Genomic DNA, 22,735 nt, shown 5'->3' on the forward strand with positions numbered 1-22,735 from the left:
CGGATGAGGACTCACCTAAACCAGTTCCAAGTCAAAGGCCTCTGGTCCCCCTCAGAGGTTTCTCTGCATATCAACATTCTGGAATTGAAGGCAGTACACTGGGCGCTCTTGCCCTCATCCAGGACTCAGTGGTAAGGATTCTCACCAACAACAGCATGACTATGTTCTATCTATACAAACAGGGGGGCACACATTCACAGCTCCTGTCCCAGGAAGCTCGGGCATCTGGCACTGCGCCGTACAACACAGTGTTCAGATCCTGGCGTTCTACCTGCCGGGTATTCAAAACATTCAGGCTGATGCCCTCTGCAGGGAGTCGGTTCAGATGCACGAATGGTAACTGAAGGACGACCAGGTGGCAAAGATATTTGAGAAATGGGGCATTCCGCCGCTGGACTTGTTCGCCAACCCTGAGAACAAGCAGTGCCTTTGCTTCGCCTGCAGAGTTCCACATACGGACTCTTTTCCGTGACTAGGCTGTTCGCCTACGCATTTCCTCCATTCCCTCTGATAAGGAAACGATTCAGATAATTTGCAAGGTTCCATGCAAGATCATCCTGATTGCCTCGTTCTGGCCACGACAGACCTGGTTCTCGGACCTTCTTCACCTGGCGAGGGACGACCCGCTTCACCGCCGGATCTTTTCTCTCAGAACAAGGGGATGGTGTGGTATCACAACCTAGGCCCGCTCAACCCTGCCCAGTCAGAGTTCGGAAACCTAAATATTCCTCAAGAATGTTGCTGCATTTTGGCTGCAGCGAAGGCACCGTCTACCAACACATCATACGCCTGTAAGTGGAAGAGGTTCTGTATCTGGTGTTCTAGGCAACCTGACCTGCAGCAAATGTGGGTTTCACCTCAGTACTACTTCCTTACCTTCTGCTGTTGGCTAAGGATGGTCTGGCACTGTCGGTCAAGGTCCACTTGGCGGCCATCTCAAGGTTCGTGCGGATAGATTAAAGGCATGGTCTAGTAAAAAAATGTATTTAAAAAATAGATGGGCAACATAAAAAAAATACTAGCATTCTCACTTCCTATGTAAAATTTTGAGCTATTCAAGCAGGACAAAGACTGATATGTTTAGGATATTTCTTCTCTGTGAGAGATAGTGAGCTAAAGACTCTGGGTAAGTGTCTCGCAACCAGGACTAATGTCTGGCAGAGGGACTCCCAGGACCCCCTTGTTAATTTGCATATGCAAGTAACTTTGGGTCTCACCCTAAATTACGAGGGGAATCCAGACGTGGACCCCTTGCTCACTATTCTTAGAGAGGCACAGCTCCTCCCTACTGATGAGGTCCAACCAGACCGAAACACGTGTCTGGGGATGCTGTTGGTACTCTTGTTCAGAGGAGAATTGCCTAGCATTTCGGTGCTGGACTGCCCCAGGGCAGGACAAAGACTGATATGTTTAGGATATTTCTTCTCTGTGAAAGATAGTGAGCTAAAGACTCTGGGTAAGTCTCTCGCAACCAGGACTAATGTCTGGCAGAGGGACTCCCAGGACCCCCCTTGTTAATTTACCTACTGGTTCCCGCCAAAGGTAAGACACGCACACATGAAAAAAGAAGGGAGGCCCCAAGTTGGTACTTGGGTGCCCCTATTGTCCACTACCAAGGGTATGGACATAGCCTGTGTTATAAAAAATACACAATCTTTGGTAGAACATGTCCACTGCCACCAGCCATAACTATGCAATTGTCTGACTAAAAGTCACAGGAGCATAGAGAAGCTGGATACTAGGTATCCCTTTGGCATTCTACTGAAGGTGATGCGTGCCAATCTGACTATATGGTTCTTGAGAGAGATACTAACCTAGAACTGTAGCTACTCAAGCATATAGTAAAAGTCTTGAAGCAGGAGCCTACGGGTTCCCAGTAACCGCTGCAGTAGTATAAGACAGATGCCTTAAGCAGACAGACTCCATAGTACAGGTGAATACAAAGAATAGAGTTCCAAAAGACACAGCCCACAAGAATGAATGAGTGGAAAAAGGCTCCACTCGTTCAGGATTGAAAGAAAAAGGTCCAGCAAACAGTGCTTGGGGTCTCACTATGAGAGTGGATGAAACACTGAAAGGATAAATCTCCCTAACAACTTTAGGAAAACTCCCCTAACATCTATGGCCCCCCAACATTTTGCCTTGAGCTTCACTCCACTGGGCATTTGCTCACATGTTATGGCGAAACTGACTAGTCCTTCAGGCTGTCAGTACTGGGAAACTGTTTCCCTTAGTCTTTGACTGTTTCTTTAGTAACTTTTTAGCATTGCACAATGCATTTTACAATGCAGTGTAGTGGGAGTACTTTTGTATCACCCTGGTCTTTTACACTCTGGATTTTTGGTTAACTTTACATGTGCCTAAAGACTAGCTGGAGGCAGCACATAACTTTTTCTTTGTCCATATTTTTGTTTGGCATTCCTCCTGCCTTCTCAGGTCAGGAAATCCAATATAAGGTCACACTTCTGCTTTCTGGCCTGGTGATGCTTTTGTGTGTGTGGCGCTCAGGAAGTTGGGACTGTCTGGTCCCACTGTCTGGTCCCACCACAGTGGTGGTGCTAGAGAGTCTGGAGTGCATAGATGAATTATAAACTGAGTGGGCCCTGATGGTTCCACTTCTGGCTGTTTAAATGGTACAGATCCTTACCATTGGCGGGCTTGCTTTGAGCCAGGATTTAGGAAAAGTAGAGGACTCCTGCAGTCATTTTTTCAGATCTGTGTTGGAGCCAAGTGTAGATTAGCAGACAAGATCTGTAGATGACTCCCGAAGATGCCCGGCATCTGTTCCTGATTGGCACGGTGAAGCCTTGCTGAACTACCTGATCTGCGAAGGACCCGAGTAGTGTTTCAACCCTTAAACTGGTGAAACCAACAGTCTCTATGCACTTGAGGATCCAGCTGTCCTGTCCCTGGACAACACAGTGGACTGTCCAGCTCTCCAGTGGTCCACCTCAGTAGAATCGTCACTGTTCCGCGCTGGAACTTCAGTGGCTGTCAGCTTGTGCCACAAGTCTAATTTCTGCTGAGTTTCAGCTTCCCTGCATCAAGGGATCCTGCTTTGCAAGATATTCAACCACGATTGGAAAGGCGCCTGCCATCATCGCTTTGCGGTGAGCGTCGGTGGAAGGTGCTTCCCGTTGTCCTGCGATGTGTCCAGAAGACTCCTGCAACAGTGAATCATGCTTGCCTTCTTCGCCAGGGGTTGCTTTCTGCACCAGCAGCCGACCAGAGGAATTATTGGACCTGCAACCCGTGGACACCCTGCACCAGAACAAGGGCACGGAAACCTACCCCAAGCGATCCCTAGTCGACCCATCTAGTGATCTGGGAAAATCGGAGTCATGGGGGTAAGTAGTTGCAATGCATTCACTCCCACCCCTTTTCTCCTTAGAATAAACCTTAAAATAAACATTGGTTATTCCATGCCATCGCTTTTTGATCGTCTGATCTAAAAGCTTGTATCTAAAAGATAAAAATTTAATTTTACTGACCTGTAACGTTGTTGAATATCTTTTGGAACATTTCACCACCACAAGAACTCTTACTACATCAGTCCCCTGTCGTAAGAAGAAGCTGTGACTTTTTGGCACAATGCCCCATACGTCATAGGGATTGGAAAGTTGGGGAATAATTCTTGTGAACTGGTTTCAATCACTACCTTCTTTTAGTCAGAATCATGGTCATCCTCTCCCAAGGTCAGCCAGCTGTCCAGTCACAGGAACAGTCTCGCCACAGCAGGAAACATCCGAAAGTGAGCTCTGTGCCAGTTGCCCCGAGACCCCCCCCGCCCAACGAAACCAACACTTTAAATGGGCCCAGTGGATTTGTAACCACAAGGGTGTCTTCTGATGTAATCCGGTTAAAGGGGGTACATTTACATTATATACCTGTTTCTCCCCAAAACCCCTTCCATGGGTTTAACACATGCAAAGTCCTACCCTACCTCTGCTTTGCCTTAATGATAATATTAATAATAATAATAATTTGGCATTTATATAGCGCTACGAACCCTCAGGTATCTGAGCGCTGCTTATTATTACCCACGGTGTGTGGTGCTCATTTATCGACCTCGGAAGTATGAAAGGCTGAGTTTGGCCCTGCTGGGATGCGAACCTGCGTTAGCAGGCTTTGCACGGATGTCAAAGCAAGCGCTCTACTCGCTGTGCCACTTGACCAGCTGGGGTTGGGTTCTGACTAAGGATCTCCCCCAACCTACCCCAGGCGTCCCCCTAAGGTGGTGGGGATTGTGCGAGGACCCCTAAAGAACTTTCGTTGCTCTTTTCTTGATTTCCTAGAAAGCACTTCTACCTATGTCTGCTTTGCCAACAGCTACTTTAAACACTCCCAACAAAGGGCTCAATTGGGGCTTGTATTGCACTAGGCTTCATCTTTCTTTTATTGTGGGAGTTAAGTGCACTTGTTAAATACTAGGGCATTATGTTAGTGTTTGTGTTTCTTCACTGACTTGAATCTGATCTCTCTAAGAACACCCCTTGGCAAATTGTATATATCGTGAATTAAGTGATTTTATTTTTTATTTTCTTTGCAAAGTTTTTTCAAGTCCTAATAAATGATACTGTCTAAAATTAAAGTGCTGTGTGTGTCATTAAAGTGTATGCCTTACTGCTCAGTCACCTACCTCGATAGTCTGGCTAGAATTTAGTGCATTTTCCCTGTTCATCAGAGTAGGGTGTCTTCTCACTGTCCACAAGGTTGATTCTGAATATACAATTAAACTAGTTTTAAAGTATTTATTTTAAATACCGTTTAGTGTTTTTTTTATAATACTTTTAAATTACTTTTAGCTATTTTTTAAATACTTGGCTATTCATTTGTTTTTCAGTATTTTGCTTTAATTAGTATAGTTTCAGTAATTTATTTTGTAGTAGACTTGCCTTCATTTTGGGCTTGTGGGTTTTATGAACTGTACATTCAGCTCCCCACTCAATACCTTATTCCAGTGTGACTGCCCTCCGTCTCCGTGTTGCCACTGCACGATTCATGACTGATTCGGTGGAAACTAACTTTGATGGGTTTGAATTTTCTTAATCCCTCACAATGCAACAATTTGGCAATCTCGCTAACAAAGTAGACTGAGGAGCATGGTTGCTTTTATAGAGCCACTTCTTTCAATGCTTAAATTACATTTTGATGAAGTTGCAATGCTCCCGATCAGCCACTGTTACAAGCGGCAAAAGGCTATTATGAGTAATTGTTTCTTCCATTAGGACAGTCATATATTAGTCCATCATTTACATTGATGTAGCACTTTATGATTTGCCACTTTAGAGTGAAATAGAGCAGGTTCCAACCTTGTTTGCCTGATTTTAAAAGCTGAATAGAAAAATAATATACATATGTGAAGCAGTTAAAAAATACCACCATGCAGGTGATGGATATGATATAGCATTTATAATGTGCCTATACACATGTTTCAAGGCGCGACGAGACAAGGGAGGGGAACAGAGGGAAGACAGACAACGATTTTACTAGGCCAGGTGACATTGAGATCGCGCAAGTGAAGGGTAGGGGCGAGGGGAAACGTGCAAGGGGGGAGGTACAGTACATAGGATAACAGTAAATAAAAATAAATAGGAATACGTGCAGCCAGCTGGAGGCAGGTGCCTGTAAGTGCAAACATCAGGTGTTGAATGTGCTGGTAGTGGGCTGTAGGGATACAGAAACAGCCCCAGAGTGCAAGGCTTGCCACAGGGGCAGTGCATATCTGCAACTGGCAGGGAGGGGACCTGGGCCCAAAAAACAGATGGTCGCCAGATGATCAGTGCAGTTTAAGCCAGGAATTCAGCAGGGTAGAGGAGAGAAAGCATAAGTAAAGAGGAAGGTCCTGAGGTGCTTCCGAAACCGGAGATGGTTCTCAATTTTCAAAGAGGCAGGGAGGCTGTTCCAGAGGGAGGCCCCAGCTGAAGAAAACCATCTACCACCAACTTGTTGTTTGGAGAAGTGACTGGGAGTTGAACGCGGATGAGACAAGAGTTCGAGAAGGATGATATTTAGGAAGATAGAGTTGAAGGTATTGAGGCCCCAGGCCCCAGAAGGCTTTGTGGACAATGCAGAGGTTTTGAACTGCTTCCTCACAGCCACTGGGAGCCAGTGCAGAGACTTCAGTCCTGGAGAGATACAATCCCTGGGCTTGAGGCGAAGGACAAGTCTGTCCTGTTTTGAATGAGTTGCAGAAGGTGGAGAGTAGAGGCAGGCATATTTAGAAAGATGCTGTTGCAGTAGTCCAGCCTAGAGAGAACCAGAGCTCTGGAGACAGTGAGCTTCAGGGGGAAGGAGAGGAAAGGAAGAATACCTCTGAGGAGGTGCAGTTGGTAGTGTGACTTCTTAGAGACGTCAGAGATGTGAGGAGAGAAGGAGTGTGGAGTCGAAGATGATCCCAAGGTTTTTAGCCTCGGAGGTCGGAGCAGGAAGAGGGCCAAGAAAGGCCGGCTAGAGGGTGATGGGAAAGGAGGGAGCGGGTGTGCCGATGAGAAGAATCTGTCTTACTGCCATTAAGGCAAAGATCATTGGCGGCACACCACTCCTGGATAGACAGAGATGAGAAGAGGTGGCTGAATGGAGCCTGAAAAGGAGCTGATGTCATCTGCATAGCACTGAAAGTTGGGGCAGAGAGCGGCAATGCGGTGGGCAAGAAGTGCCAGGTATTGGTTGAATAGCCAGGGAGAGAGGTTAGACCCCCTGGTGAACACCACAGGAAGAGATAGAGCTAGAGGAGAGGAAGGACCCAAGTTGGACCTGGGAGGGTCAATTGGAGAGGAAAGAAGTCAGCCAAGCCAGGGCCTGATTGGTGATACCCAGGTAATCGCAGAAACGGTTGAGCAGGATGGCATGTTTGACCATGTCAAAGGCAGAAGAGAGATCAAGTAAGATGAGGACGCGGGGGTGTTGGAATCAAGGTTGGAGATCAGGGCTTCACGGATATTCAGGAGAGCAGTTTCTGTACTTCTGGCAGCTCTGAAGCCAGGCTGATGGTCATGAAGACAACCAACAGATTCAGTGTTAAGATTAAACTGGGAGATGGCCAGCTTTTCCAGGAGTTTGGCAAAGAAAGGGGTGATGAAGATTGGCCGGTAATTAGCTGGGCAGGACAGGTCGGCCGAGGGTTTCTTAAGAACGGGGTGCACAATGGAGTGCTTCAGGCGGGGAAAGGGAGACTCCAGTGGTGAAGGAGTGGTTGCAGAATTCGGCCAGCGCAGGAGCCAGGGTGTCAATGTGGTCCTTGATGGTTTTGGAGGAACAGTGGTGAACCTGTTTTGACGAGACTTTCATAGATCAGACTTGTCTAGAAATTCCATCTGTGGAGAACAGGGGAAAGGCATAGAAGAAGGGACCGGAGATGGCTGAAGAAGGGCCAGATGAAGAGTAGGGAGTAGAGGGAGGAGGGGAAGAGAGAGAGAGGACAGAATGTCCTGATTTTTAGCGATGAAATGAGAAGCCAGAGCCGTGCAGAGGGCCTGGGAGGGGACAGGAGAGGTAGAGACTGCAGCAGGATTGGCCAGTTACTTGCAGTTCGGCCGAGTTATTAGATGCTGCAGAGACGTGGGCTTGGATGTGAGCTCTCTTCTTGCTGCAGACAGAGAGCCAGTATTGCCTTTGGAGCAGGCGACAGGCCAGTTTGTCAGAGGATGTACAGGAAGAACGCCATTTCCTCTTGGGTTTGAGTGTGACAAAGTCAGTCATACTAGGAGTTGCACTTGGCTTTGGGCTTCAGGCGGATCCTCACGACGGGGGCAAGAACATCAAGAGTATCAGATATAGTAGAGTGGAGAATGGAAAGGGCTGTCAGGGTGTGAGTCAGCCAAAGGGGGGGGTGGAGGGGTTGAGAAAGTGGCGGCGAAATCCTCAACTGACATGGGTCAGATTACCTAAAAGGTAGGTGGTAGTGCTGGAGGTGGCTTGGCCTGAGGGGTAGAGGGGATGAGCTGGGAGGAAAAGAGAAAGTGATCACTCCAGGAGAGAGGAGTGGTGAGAGGGATAGAAAGGGGGAAGGTCTGAGGAGATCAGGACATCCAGAGTGTGCCCTGCGGAGTGTGTCGGGCCAGAGGGGAGAATAGAGAGTCAAAGGGTCCAGAGGAAGGACAGGAACCTTGCGGGTGGATGTTAGTCTCCCAGAGGGAGGAGTTGAATGATCGAGACCAGGAGGGAAAATGAGGTCAGCCCACTCAGAGGAAGGAGATCTGACCGGGTGGCGGATAGATGATAGCCACAGTAACGGAATGGCCAGGAGAGAGAGAGAGAGACTGCAGACGAGGCATTCGAAAGAGCAGCAGGCCTGCGTAGGACTAACAGAAGCAGGCATCCACTCTGGGAAGATCATGGCTAAACCCTCTACGGAACGGTTGGATTTGGGTGCGGAGAGGATCGTGTAGCCACTCGGGACAAGGGTCCAAAGCTTGTGACAGAGCTGGCCGTGAACCATGTCTCGGTGAGACCAAGGACATCAAGGTCAAGTTCTTCCAGGAGACGGCAGATGTCAGAGGTGTTTGACAGGAGAGCGAGAGTTGAGAATGGCAATATGGAGAAGGTTGCCGTCCTTGAAAGACTTCCGGCATAGGGGTACAAATCAGAAATGCACCCTGCGGAGGTGTAGAAGAAACCTATGGCGTGGCAGAAGAGGGAGGAGAGGGCAAGGTAGCCAGGGAGGAGACAGGAGGGGGAGGCAAGGAAGCTGGGGTGAAGAAAAGAGATGAGGAGAGGAACTTGATGAGGCGCGGGAAGCATCTATCAAAGAGGAGGTTGGCCTCCGTGCCTTGGTCCAAGATGGTGCCATGCATGTTAACCGTAATGAGGACCTTAGAGGAGTGGAAGGGGGCCAGGAGGGCCTCCCAACCGGTGCCATCATTAATGGGAGAAGAGAGAGGAGAAAGCACAGAGACCATATGAAGAGTCCATATCTCAGGCGAGGGATCGACAAAAAGGATGTCGATGAGGGTTTGCCTGGAGGAAGCCCTGGTATAGGTATCAGCGATGGGGAGCTCTGGGTTGGAGACCAGGATGTCCTTTTTAAACTTCTTTCTACCAGTTTTAGTGAGTAGAGCAGGCTAGTCGACTGATAAGCAGTTAGAAAAGATAGGCGAGACAAAGAGCACCATTGAGTAGGTATGGAGAGAAGAGCAAGGGTGTGGGGAAGGAGGAGGGGAGAAACACTAGGGAAGGACACAAGCGGAAGCGACAGACGAGACAATAGTAGACAATTGGACAAGACGACAGGAGTTTAGATAATGGTTGAAGGGTTCGCTAGATGAATGCTTTGCTACGGGCAAAAGCCTCAGGACGGTGCTACTTCACAATTGAATTTAATAACAGAGGAAAAACGCACCAATGTCTGAGAGTTTGTGGCCAGTTGATCAAGGTTAGAGTGAGGCTCTATCCCTAACCTGGGCCACTCCTACCTTACTTAGTCGCTGCTGGTTGACGGCTGGCCACTGGCTTCCCCTCCAGACACTATCTGGAGCCGCCAATGATGGGCACAGACCAGGCAGATCTTAGCCTGGATGAAGTAGATTGGCCGTCGCTCCATTGCAGGGACCGGGAATTGTCAATCTGGAGAGCAATTGGATACATTTTTGGAATGTAGCTGGCCCAAAAAACACCTGGTAGATCCTGATTGATGCAGCTTCATTTGGGGATATGATGTGCGCTTCCAAGAAACATGGGAATTAGGTTCAATCGCTTTTCATCTGTTTCTCTTGATTTATTTTTTCCTTCCTATTCCTGTGACTCTTCAGTAGTGCCACACCCCATTTACTTCAGACCACTCCCCTTGCCCCCAGCCCCACCCTCTTCCTTCTCATTCCCTCCCTTGTCTCCTTGTCATTCCTAGGCATGAGCTTCTCCCTTTTACTCCTACTTTTCTCTCTGCTTTCTTCAACTCTTGTTGATGGCCTGGAGGATAGGTCAGGGGCAAGGTGAGTGTCTCGGAAGCAAGCCAATGCAGAAAGTCACAGGTTTGAATCCTGATCCTGCGCTTAGAGGCTGGTCTCCGGCATTAAGCATGAAATAAAAGCTTACTGTTGTTCCTATTCCCGATTTCTCTTTTATTCCCCCTTGTGGATGCTCTTATCTCGATTATTCTCTTCTCGGCCATTTCTATCTTTCTCGCCCCTTTGTTCCCTCTAGGAAACATTTGCAACCTTGGGTCTCTACTTCCCGTTTATCTCTCCGTCATGCAGCGCGCCGTTGGAAGAAGTCTAATGCTCATGATGATCTTTTTGTCGCTGCTACACTCCCCTTATGATTCTGTCTTTCGGCTAAAAAGCAGTATTTCTTTTCTTACTCGCTCACCCTCATCTATTTCAACTGCTGAGCACTATTCTCTCCCCGCACACCACCTAAACTCACTTTCTGCTACCCTCTCCGCTTCTGAATTTGCTTACTTTTTCACTTCTGAGGACTGTAACCTTTGTACATCCTTTTCCTCTCTCATCCACCTGCCTCTGCCCCTCCTTCCTCTTCCCCCTCTCTAACTCCTCCTCCTCGCTTTCCCTCTACTCTCCTCACTTTCCCCCTACTCTCCTACCTTAATTATCTACCTTTTCTCTCCTAACTTGCATAGCTAAATTTCTAGTTCTGCTCACCCAATTGTCTTCCCTCTTGATCCTCATCTTTCTGCTCCGATTCCTTCAATATTATCTGTTTCTTATTCCTTACCTCACATCCTTGGGTAACCTTTCCAGTTGCTTCCTATATCTTTCCCTCTTTTAAGCATGCTAGCCTCCACAATCTTTAAAAGCCCTCACTAGATTACTCCATCTAATTTTCTTCCAATCTCTCTCCTGTCCTTTTTTTATATAAACTTCTTGAATGGATTGTTTGCTCCCAAATGTTTTTCTTTTTTGCACCTTCACTCTCGCCCACCCCCGCAATCCTCCCCCTTCCGATCTGGGTTCCGTCGATCCCACTGCACCAAATCTGCGCTATCACATGTCTCTTACTAACTACTGTGCTTGTCACAATGAAAAATCCTCTGTTCTTATTCTCCTTGACCTTTCAGCCGACTTTGATCCTGTATATCACTCTAGCCTACTTTCCTCTTTTCCCTATGCTTTTCTGGGTCTGTGTTTATTGTTTCTACTGTCTCCTGGGTTGGTCAAATTACTTTTTTTCACCCTCTTCTTTAGGATGTACCTCGGGGATCCTGTCCTTTAGCCCCCTCCTCTTCTCCGTCGACACATTCCTATCGGCTCCTTTTAATCTCTTGTCACTTCTATACTGAGGACACCAACATCTTTTTTTTTTCCTTTTCATTCATCCCTTCAGTCCACGGTATGGTCTTGTGTCTCACCAGTCAAGGCCTGGATGGCTTCCCTTTTTCACAATCCTAAACCTAAAATGAACGTTCTTTACTTCCCTACTGCCTCCCCATCTCTGCCCCGACCTCCGTCTCTGCCCACCCCCGTCCTTTTCTTCTCCTCAGCTCATAATCTTGGGGCATCTTTTAACCTTCTTTCTTTCGTTCTACATATCACCAAACGTTCTGTTCTTCCCGTTTTCATCTCTACAATCTTTGTCGTACTAGTTCTTTTCAATCTTACCAGGCTACTAGACGCCTGATCTTCGCTCTTCTCTCGGCTTAACGACTGCTCTTTCTGTTTGGGCTCCCTTCCCCTCATTTGACCCCACTAAGTTCAGTCTTGAACTCTGCTGTTCATCTACTCTTTCAACTCTCCCCTCTTTTGTTACTCTTCTTTCTCACTCTACTCTTTTGACCTGAACTTCTTTCACTTCCTCTGCTTTGTGTTGCATGCTATTGCCCCCTCTAAACTCTGCTGCCTACTATCTTTCCTCACTCCCACTCATTGTTTTCGCTCTCCTTGTCCCCAGCCTCTAAACCTTGATCTGCTTCCTCTTGCTTTCGTTGCTTGCTCCCAAGCATTGTAACACTCTACTTTTACACATTCACTCTTCTATGTCCCTTCATATTATTTGGACTAGTTTTAAAAGTGAATCTCTCTTCTGTTTCCCAATCCTTACCTTTTTGTCATTTCCCAATTGTCCTTTTGCATTATCCTTGTACCATTTGTAAAGTGAGTTCCGCTGTCAGTGCTTTGGTGAAAGCACTCTATAAATCTTTAAAAAATACAAATACAATCGTGGCGTTAACGGCTGAGTGGTTTTTAAGTTGAGGATTTGTGCTTCGGGTAGTTATTCTCTTGAGGCTGCAGGCTCGCTCTCCTTTCCACCCCCTCTCCTCTTCCACTATGATAGGGTTTATCGTCTATGCTTCAGCAGGAAGAACAAACATGCCTGGACATGAGGGCTCTGTCTGGAGCTGATTCCCTATTCAGATATTGGCCAGGGTTTTTACTCAATGCTTTTCACCTTTCCAAACAAGCATTGGCAATTCCAACAGTTTGAGTAGGCATGGGAAAGGTACTTTCCAGGCACTGCCATAGTGGTGGTAACCGGCCATTGATGGTAGCCTGTGTAAAATGGTGCAGGTACCTGGGTTTTCGATGGCAGTGCCTGGTAAATGCCTAATACTTACACACCTGCCACAACGGCTGGCTTTGCCTATATTTGTATTTAACAAGACTTTAGTGACGGGAACGCATAGTGCTTATAAATCGTGTGGCTGAAGCAGACCTGGTTTAGACATTTTAATTGCACCATGGCATGTTTAAGTATCCAATTAAGTCATTAACTCTCCGAAGACTGCTTTGAAAAAACCCTGGCAGGCACTTGGAGTGCAAAGTTGGATGGTAAGGCTTGATTAATGCGAGCTGAAAGAGTTCCCATGATAAGGTGTTGGGCAGGAACTGGGTGGTAAGGGCCATAGAGATTAGCATGGCCATGGGAAGTCAATGGGTTGGGAACTTATCCAAACATCTTCAAGCTTTGTGTCCCTCCTTATATGCCATTTCTCCCTAACTGTACTTTAATGCAATAATAATTAGCTTTTTTGCCAGTATGGGTTCTGGCATGGATTCACATGCTCAAGAATATTTCCCTTCGTCAGGTCTGTGAATCCTCGCTAAAGGAAAAAGTTTCACTTTCACTTACAAACTGTATTTCTCCTTTGAATCAATCACTGTACTTTGGGTCATAAAATAACCAGGCTGGCCTGAGAATATTAGACCTGTCTCACCTCAATTTATCTCTTTAACTAGAGAAGTTCTGATGGCCATGCCATCTCAGATCCTGTCTTAACATTAGGAGACTGTTTATGCGCAGTTGACCTGAAGGACGCATACTTGCATGTTCTTGTATGGACTACACACATTTCTGTGCCTGTCACTAGGAGATGCACACTTCAAGTACATGGTGCTCCCCTTGAGGCTCAATGAAGCCCTGTGAGTATTTACAGAATTGATGTCGGTTATAAGGTCCAATCCGAGATGGAAAGAAATTCACATATACCATCATTTGGATGACTGGCTGCTCCTTACTCCCTCTGCCGAGGAAGCTTTAGCTGCTCTACATCTTTTGCTACCATTTTTGTTCAGCCTGGGTTTGACGTTGACTTTTTAGAAGATTCTTACTCAGAATATTCGCTTTTCCAGTTTGGGTGTTATTCCTGCAAGGCCATTGTGTTCTCCCCTCAGATGAGAGCGCACAGGACATCAAGCACGTGATCCTGTAATTTCTAGCTAGGTCCCATCTTTCAGTTTGATGGTTTTAGCACCTGCTGGGGTTTATGGCTCGGTGAGTTCTGCAAGTGCCATTTGCCATGTTTAGAATGATGTGCCTTCAGTTGCATTTAGTTTTTTTAATTGGAACCATACACAAGGCGAGCAGTCCTCTTGTCCAGAAGTCTTTCAACAGGTCCTTGTCTGGTGGTGGGGTTGTAGATCGAATATTATGAAGGGCACAGACTTTTCAGTTGCGACCTCCCGCAACCCTCACCCCGCCTTCCCATGATTTAGTAATTACCACAAAACCCTCCTTGATGGTTTGGGTACATGTTGATACACCGCGTCTGGTCTAGCCTAGAACATGTTAACCGCATCAAGCTCCTAGAACTCTGCTATTCAAAGCTATTTTTATAGATCTTTGGAAATTGCCCACAGGCTACTTTAGCTGAAAGGTGGTTTCCTGCAAACAGTTTTGATACTGCTTACAATTTTCCTTGGTCTCCCTCTCCACCCCTTCACCCTCCTTGTGGAAGAGACAGCACCTGTCCTTCAACCCCCTGCACCTCCTTTCTCTTTTGCAGGGGCCTCCCCACAATCCCTGATTTCCCGTAGGCCCTGCTGCTTTTCCCACCTTCCAAACCCACCCCATCCTCCCTGTCCCTCTCATTATAAACCCCCCTACCGCAATTGTAATTCCATGCTGCACTTTGCTCCACTCTATCCTTGTGCAATGTGTGAAAGGCGCATGCAGCAATTCTGGACATGCTGTGGTCCGAACAAAGCAGCATGTCAGAAAATGGCTTAAAGCAAAAAAAAGCTGTTTTTTCTGACTCAGCTTTCCTAACCATGATCTACAGCAAGATGGTGCTTATTTAGATGAACACAACCTGCATCTACCATCACATTAGGCTATCAGTTGACATTTGGTAGTGGGCCCTCGTACATGGGGGCACACCTCAGAGCGATCCACCTTCCAGGGGTGGAGAACGTGGTGGCGGACAGACTAAAAGGGTCAGGGAGCAAAATGTACACTTGCCACCAGCCATTGGCTAGTTATAATTCCACCTTGGCTATTAAGACATTGTGCTGCCTGTATGAATAGAATTGAGGTGGTGAGTGACTTTTTATGGCTGGCTAGTAGCTTGAATTTGTGCATCCTGGGTGCATTCCAGTCACGAATCGGAGATCCGTCATTCTCTGTTGCAACAATTCTTCCAGAGGTTGGGTTTCCTGCTCATTGACTTGTTTGCTTCTTAGCACAAAAGAAAATGCAAGGAATTTGCTTCTGGGAGTGCCAAGGCTAGAGCTACCTTGGGAACACCCTGCTCATTTCTTGGAACAATTAGCCGATAAAATCCTTCTCTCTGATTCCCCCCCTGAAGCACAATGTGGTGTTCAAACTGTGCATGGCTACAGATGCCTCAATGATCCTTTTGACCCTGCACTGGCCAGCCAGAATGAGGTTCTCGAACTGTATGAAGCTGGCATCTGTGAGCCAATTATTTCTTCCAATGATCCAGCAATGCTCCTTTTGCATGGAGGGAGTTTAGTTCACATCACGCGTTAATCCTTGAAGTTGGTTAGATGGCTCCTGAAGATTAGACCTTGGCCCATTTAGGCCGGTCGAAGGTACCCTAATATTCGGGCATCAAGGGACATTTTCCACATGCTCTTAGTACAGGAGCAAGTGTATCCGATTCTGCCAATGTTTTTTGCAAACAAAACATAACCCACTTAAATGCAACCCTGACCAAGTGTTGTCCTAATTAGGAGACAAGGGTTTCAGTGGGATTGTGTTGCACATTTATCTGTTCATCCCCGAGTACCTCATAAGCCCATTTAAAACTTAAGGACACAGCAAATATTAGCTTTGCCATATGGAAAGTTGCTTTCTTAGTGGCTAATATTTTGGTGCTGAGAATAGGCACAGTTCAGTTTTTGTCTGCTTCAGCACAATCTATATTTTTTTATAAGGACATGTTGGGTCTTCAAACACTCTACATTTTTCCCAAAAATTGTGTCCTCCTTTCACATCAATCGGGACATTTTGCTTCCAGTAGTCTTCCTGACACCATGGTTGGCTGTTGGGGTATTGCACAATCTTGATATCCAAAAAGGGTTATGAAGTTTTACATTGACCGAATTAAACATTTCAGAAAAGATTAACATCTGTTTGGAGGATCGTAGCCTGGACCAAGGCACCCATTGCTTTCTAGATAGTGGCATGTATTCCAGAATCCTATATGTTTGATGGTAAACAGTCCCTAGGGGAATTCACACTCTGGTGGTCTGGCCCCAGGCAGTTTCAGTATTGTTCCAGAGACTGGTGCCATAGGTCATAGCAAATGTGGCGACATGGTCAGCAGAAAGTGGACCGAGTTCACCATCAATGGGCACCAGCTGAAGGCCAGACAAAGTTTGGACATGAATTCTATTGAAACTATTTACTTGATTAGCTCCTGTCCCTGGCAGATATGTACTTGGTAATCTCCTATCAGTATGGAGGAAAGAGGACGAGACGTTGTAAATTGCTTAATCCCCTTAGGGACTATTGTACTTCTGGTCTGTAGTCCTCTGTCTCCTTTCCTCCATGCACACCTTCTTCCAGCCCCCTAAGAAGATGTAGCTTAGCTAGCCCATCTGAAGTGGGAAAAAAGGGGACTGGTGGGTTTTGCTGCTGTGTGGAGCTAGTTCATGTTGAGGCCCCACCCTGTGGATACATGCTCTACCCAAAATGTATTTTTGTGTCTAGGAAAAGTGGTGCTGGGCAAAACATTTGAAAGTCACAGCATCATGAGACGGACACACTGAAGTATGGAGGAAATTGGACTATAGCGCAGGGGTAGAGTAAGTCACTAAAGTGAGTAGCTTTTACTTATTAGCAGTACACACACAATCCCACCACACTAGGTATTATCCTGTGGGGGTGGGATACTTGGCTAGAACTCCTCCGATCACAGCCAGGGAAGAGTGTTTAGGAGTGCCCTTCATGCCCATACAATCCCTATGGTGGGAGGGGTACACAAGAACATCTATGTAGACCCGTGCACCCTCTCCAGTTTGCGGTTTGACCACGCCTGGGGACACTTGCCATTGGTCCGGTCTATGGTGTTCTGGGGTCACAGGTGCAGTGGTGGAGGATGGTGTTGATTGGTTTCGGCTACACAGCGGTTCCAATCTCTGCTGGATTACTGACAGACTGGTAGCTTGATTGGCCAAACACCTCAGGACACCAGCCACAGCTGGCCCCATGGCGTGAAGAGACCTCCAGCACACAGCAGAAGCAGTTAAGCAACCCCATTCATAAGCCAGTCGACGTCAATAATAGCCAAGTTAAAGTTTCTTGTCCTGGAAGGCACCTTTTCATTCAGGAGAGCAGTAGCATCGCAAGGGATAACCTGAGACCACAAGTGGACAACCTGTAGAACCCAAAGCTCCAGCTTGGGGAGTGACGGGTGGACGTTGGAGGCCTTTTTTAGAGGATTTGCACCCCAGGTTGGTCCTGGTACACCTCCGACATCCTCTGTATGCCCTCTGGCAAAGTGGTTGGGCAGGTTGGTCCACCAGACCAGGGGCGGAAGCATCATTGAGGATCTTCTGTGTTCACAGGAAAAGCAGCAATTCTTCGCTAGGATGTGGCTTTGGCAATGATGATTGTCCATAGAAGCAGTCTTCCATGTCTTCAGAGCAGGCTTCTTTTCTTAAAGGTCTTGGCTTCAGTGAGTTTACTGCTGAATGGCTACAGGCTTTTCCCTCATTCAAACATCGAACCAAGGGGCATACCAAGCCCATGAATAGCGAAGACCTGCACCATTCACACAGGTACCAACCAATATCCATGTCAGAGCATTTCTTAATCTGCTAATATGGTGTCGTGAGACTGCCCTGCACTGGACATGCCTGCACACCCTCATACCCCATATTTAACCAGTAAAACCAGTCTTGCCATGGATGTTGCTTTGTACTATGCTGTCCCAAACCCCCATTTCTACCTGGGCACACAACACTCTTGCCCAGCAGTCCAAGCTGGATGTTGAGAAGTGCATACCTTACATGGCTTTTGCAGACCTGAGAGGGCAGGAAGAGGGCCAAACATTACCAAAAGACGGGACTTAAACCACATAGCAATGCCATCTTGAGTATATGGGACCCAAAATGTTCTACACATTTAAAATAAACAGGCGCAGCCAAGTAATGCACTGGGATAATGAGTAAAACACACTAAACTTCCACCAACTTGCCGTGGGCTCATCTGCAAGGTAAAATAGATGTTCCAATAAAAAGGCTATACAAAGTACTTCTGCAGCACTTCACTGTAAGGTTGTTTGTGCTATGTTAAAAACACAGGAATCACAAAAGAGGGGACAGTCCCCCCTGCACTGGTAACCTTAAAGGCAGACCAGTGCCTCCAAAATGAGTTAAGGGAGGGCATTGAAGCAAAAGCCTTTACTTACCTCCAGGTTTGGGTTCAAGACATAGCAAAATAGATGTGTTCCATTTAGGTCAATGGGAAAAAAAGGTTTCCTAACAAGTGAGCCTTACAAAATGCCTTGCAGGATAAAATGGGCTGGAAAAGTTTGTTCAGTGTCTTGGAAGCAGACTTGCTTGCTGAAGTTCCCTGCATACAAGGGCAGGTTGCTGCTGAGAGGACTGCTGCCTCAAGGAAGACGGTGCAAGCCTTTTGAGACCGCAAGAAATAGTGGCAAGCTAGGAGGTCCTGGAAGAGGCAGGCTGACGAGAAGGGTTACTCTTGGGAATTGGAAAGTAAGAACCATGTGTGTTCCACCAGCGACCCCAAGATCTGATCTGTGTCAGGAGGGCAAAAGAATATTGTCTGCCTGTAAGGAGGAAGAACAATACTTCTTCTGAGAACCGTAAGACTTTTGTACAAGCAGCACTGTGTACGAAGAGACCTCCAGGGGACAATGGAGGAATCCAGAGAATGGGAAAAATCAAAGGTCTGAAGAAAAAAACCATGAGGATTGTATCTTAACTGAGAGTACCTTTAGGTGGACGACACCAAAGGGAGATGCTCTATATAAGATTTGAACTTCTTGGAAATAATCTGAGGCTGTGTTTATTGATTAGGACTAACAGGACTTTGAAGGATAGGCTGTGGACTTTCGTAAACCACTGTTATTTGACTTTCGTGTTTACAGTAGTGTCCAGAAGAGGACATATTTTATAAGGGTAGGGAAAATGCCTTAATTTCCTAGATAACTGGGTAATCCGTCCTAGCCTTCTGTTGCTCTGTCTTGGACACTGTTTTTATACAACACCCGTTTTGTTTAGAAAATCTTTAGATGGTTCCTATAGGCATTTTATTCTACCCTCCTTTTTATAAAGCAGGAGAATCTCATCTCAGTCAGCATTTCTTGACGCTCTTGCAGTATGCATGCCTATCTTGTCAGAACAAAGGCAGCTGCTGTGGTGTTTCGGAGACTTACCACTGAATATCTATGAGGCAGTTACTTGCCAGAACACAGCAAGTGTTATTCTCTGGATTCCACCTGACTGTTGGGGCAGTCATTTTTAGTTGACCTTTCAGGTTTTTTTGTTTAGCGAACATCCTCCAACATACCTTGTGCTTTGTTTCTTGGTATTGATGAACATGGATGATGTTTAGGAGCTTTTACGAGTTTATCACGAGTGACCACTGAATTTCATGCCCCCTTTCTGGCTGACATTTAATTTCTGACTGCCTTTTGTGAGAAACCAGACTCTCACCCTCTAGTCACCGGGGATCTGCCATCCAGGTGGCCAGGACACGGCCATCACTTTTTGATCAAGTTGTTGGGGTGGACCAGTGCGGCAGGATCACCTGAATAAGGGGTCTTCGTGGAGTGGGAATGGGACACTGGATGGTGAGACACGGTATCCCCTTCCCTGTTAACACCCTTTCGCCGGTCTGCCAGGTAGGATACTTAAAAACTCAACCACCCCCCGTTCCCGACACACACACTTTCTCACAGACAGCTCATTGTGAGAGAAAACGGACTAACACCCGGGTTTTATACCTGACATGTCCCAACACAATGGTCAGGTAGAGTCAGGCAAATACTGATCATTTCACACACACACCTGACTTCATCACACTTCCCCTACACAGATAAAAGGCGGAGCATGAAAGCACACTGAGCAAGGCAAAGCACACAAGGAAACAGCAGTTCTGAGATGGAAGTTTAATACAAGGAGAAAGATGGCAAGACTAGAGTGTTGCAAGGAGGGAAGTGCCCTTGACCTTTTCAGAGAAAAAAACTTTACTTTCACGACCCTTCGAGAATAAGAAACATAAGACCTGGAATTAAAGCTGAGGAAACTTGCATTGTGTGCCGTAGGTACCCGTGGCTCTCCTGTGTCGATGGCCAAGGCAGGGAGGAGCGTTTGCCGCTGTGGTACTGTCCTTGGCTCCTACAACAAAGCAGTGCCAGTAAGTCAGCACAGCCGGCGAGTTGGGGAGACTGATAGCAGACCGGTCTGTTCGTACCAAGTTTGCAAACGGCAACTTTGTATGGAGCAATCTGAAGGAAAAAGTGTGTAAAGTGTATGTGACTAGTGACATGAATATAATTGAACCTCAAAGGTGTGATAGAACTTTTGAAGCCAAGATGGATACCGTATACAGAGTGGTCTGGCGCCACATGGGTGCTCATTCAAAGGTCTGTTAGCTATCCAACTGAGAGGTGGCAAATGTAAAAAGGAATTGTGAAATCAAAGTGGTCCTGCAATGGGTCAAGCTAAACCCTTTCACATTCGAAAGTCTTCAATAGTTAATACGAACTGAAATTGGTCCCAGCCCGGCTGAGGTAGACTAATTGTGTAAGAGGCAGGGTCTGAGCCCTGCTGAGAGGGATCCAGGGGGAACCGTGAGTCACCCGAGAAAGAATATTCTCTGAACATTGGATTAGGGGATCTGAGCCTGAAGACGGGTCAAAGTAATGATTGTTGTATAAAAGGGATCGGAGACCGGCTGAGGGGAATCCAGGGTGAAGAGTAAATTGCCTGAATTGAGTACTTGTAACAGGAAAAACTTTTTGTTTGTTTTTGGTACATCAGGTACTCTGAATCAAGACTGTTTTGGAAAGAATCTTGGGAACAGAAGGCTCTGATGCTGGTAATGGAACTGTATCCTCGTGCCGCAGAAGACAGTGTTATGCTCAAGTGAATTGCTTTTTCCCAGGCTGAAAACATGGGGAAGGGAGGCCAACGTCCTGAACTCCTGAAATATAATTTTTGTGAACACTGCTTTCTCTTTCATAAACACTACCCCACACTATTTTTATCTAGAGGCAAGGATTGGCAATATTTTCTTTTTTTCTCGTATATGCCCTTGCTCTTTTATTTTGACGAGACTGCACTAGGACTGCATTATTTGATGGTCGTAGCTTGCTCCCCTCTGTACATTTAGGATTAGATAGGCGTTTATCACACCCTTGTTTAAGTTCAGTAAACACCCTTGAACTGTGGTCACTTGTCTGTCTTACTATTGATACCATGCCTTCCTTACTTTAATTTCTGGCTGCAAAAACAAACAACTGACAGTCAGTTGGGGGAGGGTGGAATAAGTCTGAGGTTCTGTGTTCTGGATCAGTCTTTCCTTTTACGGTCTACAACGCACATATATGGTAGAAAGGGGTGGGGGATTATTGACCAGTAGTACAATAGTTATTTTGGTGAGTACAGCCCTTTTTACATTATAGTAAACCCGTATAGTGGAATTCCATTGACTGATGGTATTGGGCATTTGGAAATGTGTGATGTACTCTCCAGAAACTAAATTTGCTGCTTTACCAGTAATGAACTCACCTGATGGAGCATAACACTCAAACTACTTGTTTTCAAGTAAATTGAAATTGGGCGGATGCAAGTTATTTTACTTTAGATAAATGTTTTTTTTTGTTGTAACAGAGTGTTCGTTAAATGTTACTTGAAGTCTCACTTCTAAATACACATTTTCTTTACTAGGTCTGCCTCGTTTATGCATCTTTACTTGTTATCATTAATGGTACCTTCATGCACCCCTGAAGCTACCAGCATCGTGTATCCACTGTAACACATTTTTCTTGTATTCTGTTTGATTTTGCACTTAACCCTTTTCAAAGTTAGATGGGCTACTGTAACACTTAATAGTTTACCCATATAGTTTAAGAAGTCCAAATTATTTTGTTAAGCCATTAATAAGTGTCATTTTTTAGACGCTGTCCTAGTACTGATACAAATCCCATCTGACTGCATACACTGCTTTTGTTCCCCACCTTGCAGAAGGCTAAGCTGGAAGCCAAGTTGCATCAGACCACAGCGGCAGCAGCTGCAGCAGCATCAGCAATTGGTCCAGTTCATAATTCTGTGCCTTCCAACCCAGTGGCAGTACCAGGGTTCTTTATTCATCCTTCTGACGTCATTCCACCCACTCCAAAAACAACACCGCTCTTCATGACGCCACCTCTTACTCCACCCAATGAGGCAGTTTCTGTTTTTATTAATGCAGAATTGGCTCAACTTTTCCCAGGGTCACTTCTTGATCCCCAGCCCGTCAATCTTGCAGCGCAAAACAAAAATGCAAACAAGTCCCGAACGGTAATATATTTACATTTTATATTAATAAAAAATCACTTCATTGAAATTGTAATATTGCACAATATGTCAGAATAGTGTAGTTGGTCGTGTACAAAACATTCTTCTTGCCTTGTTTAGCCAAGTACTGAAACTCTGTAAACGCTACGGTATTTTGTTCATTGTTTAAACCAACTGTAATACAATGTAGTGTGGGACTATACCATGCTAGCTGCGTTCAGATTTGTAAGTGGTATTTCTCATGGATGTTTGAGGTTCTCAGATTCCTAAGAACTTGAAAATGCCCAGGCAACAAATGGAACCGTGCAACCTGTATTTCAGTTTAATACAACTCTTATTAAAAATAACTGACTTGTTACCAACTTGGGAATGGTCTCTCACTTATTGCCCCTCCTATGTAGGTCTTGCCCCCAATATCCCTTAAAGACACTTCTGCCTTTTGAGTACATTTGACAGGTTTTGAATCTTAACAATACCGATAAAGGTGAGCTTAATGTTGCCATGTTGTAGTTTGTCTAGGAAAGAAGACCCTTCAGAGACATGAAATGGGTGCTGCAAGTTGAAAA

The 22,735-nt window shown here is 46.0% G+C and overlaps 1 protein-coding gene across 5 annotated transcripts in view; it reads left to right on the forward strand.

Moving 5' to 3' along the window:
• Positions 1-22,735, forward strand: part of BIRC6 (baculoviral IAP repeat containing 6) — a 3,097,233-nt gene that overhangs the window by 932,319 nt on the left and 2,142,179 nt on the right. For all 5 annotated transcript variants that reach the window (XR_011268132.1, XM_069607902.1, XM_069607904.1 and 2 more), the window contains exon 25: positions 21,858-22,172. Coding sequence is in view for 4 of the 5 variants with exons in the window: in XM_069607902.1 (XP_069464003.1) it covers positions 21,858-22,172 (315 nt within the window). In the remaining variant the exon portion in view is untranslated. The remainder of the gene's footprint in view (positions 1-21,857; positions 22,173-22,735) is intronic.

Source organism: Ambystoma mexicanum, chromosome 4q (genome assembly GCF_040938575.1).
Source record: "Ambystoma mexicanum isolate Mex_15411 chromosome 4q, UKY_AmexF1_1, whole genome shotgun sequence".
Classification (NCBI taxonomy): domain Eukaryota; kingdom Metazoa; phylum Chordata; class Amphibia; order Caudata; family Ambystomatidae; genus Ambystoma; species Ambystoma mexicanum.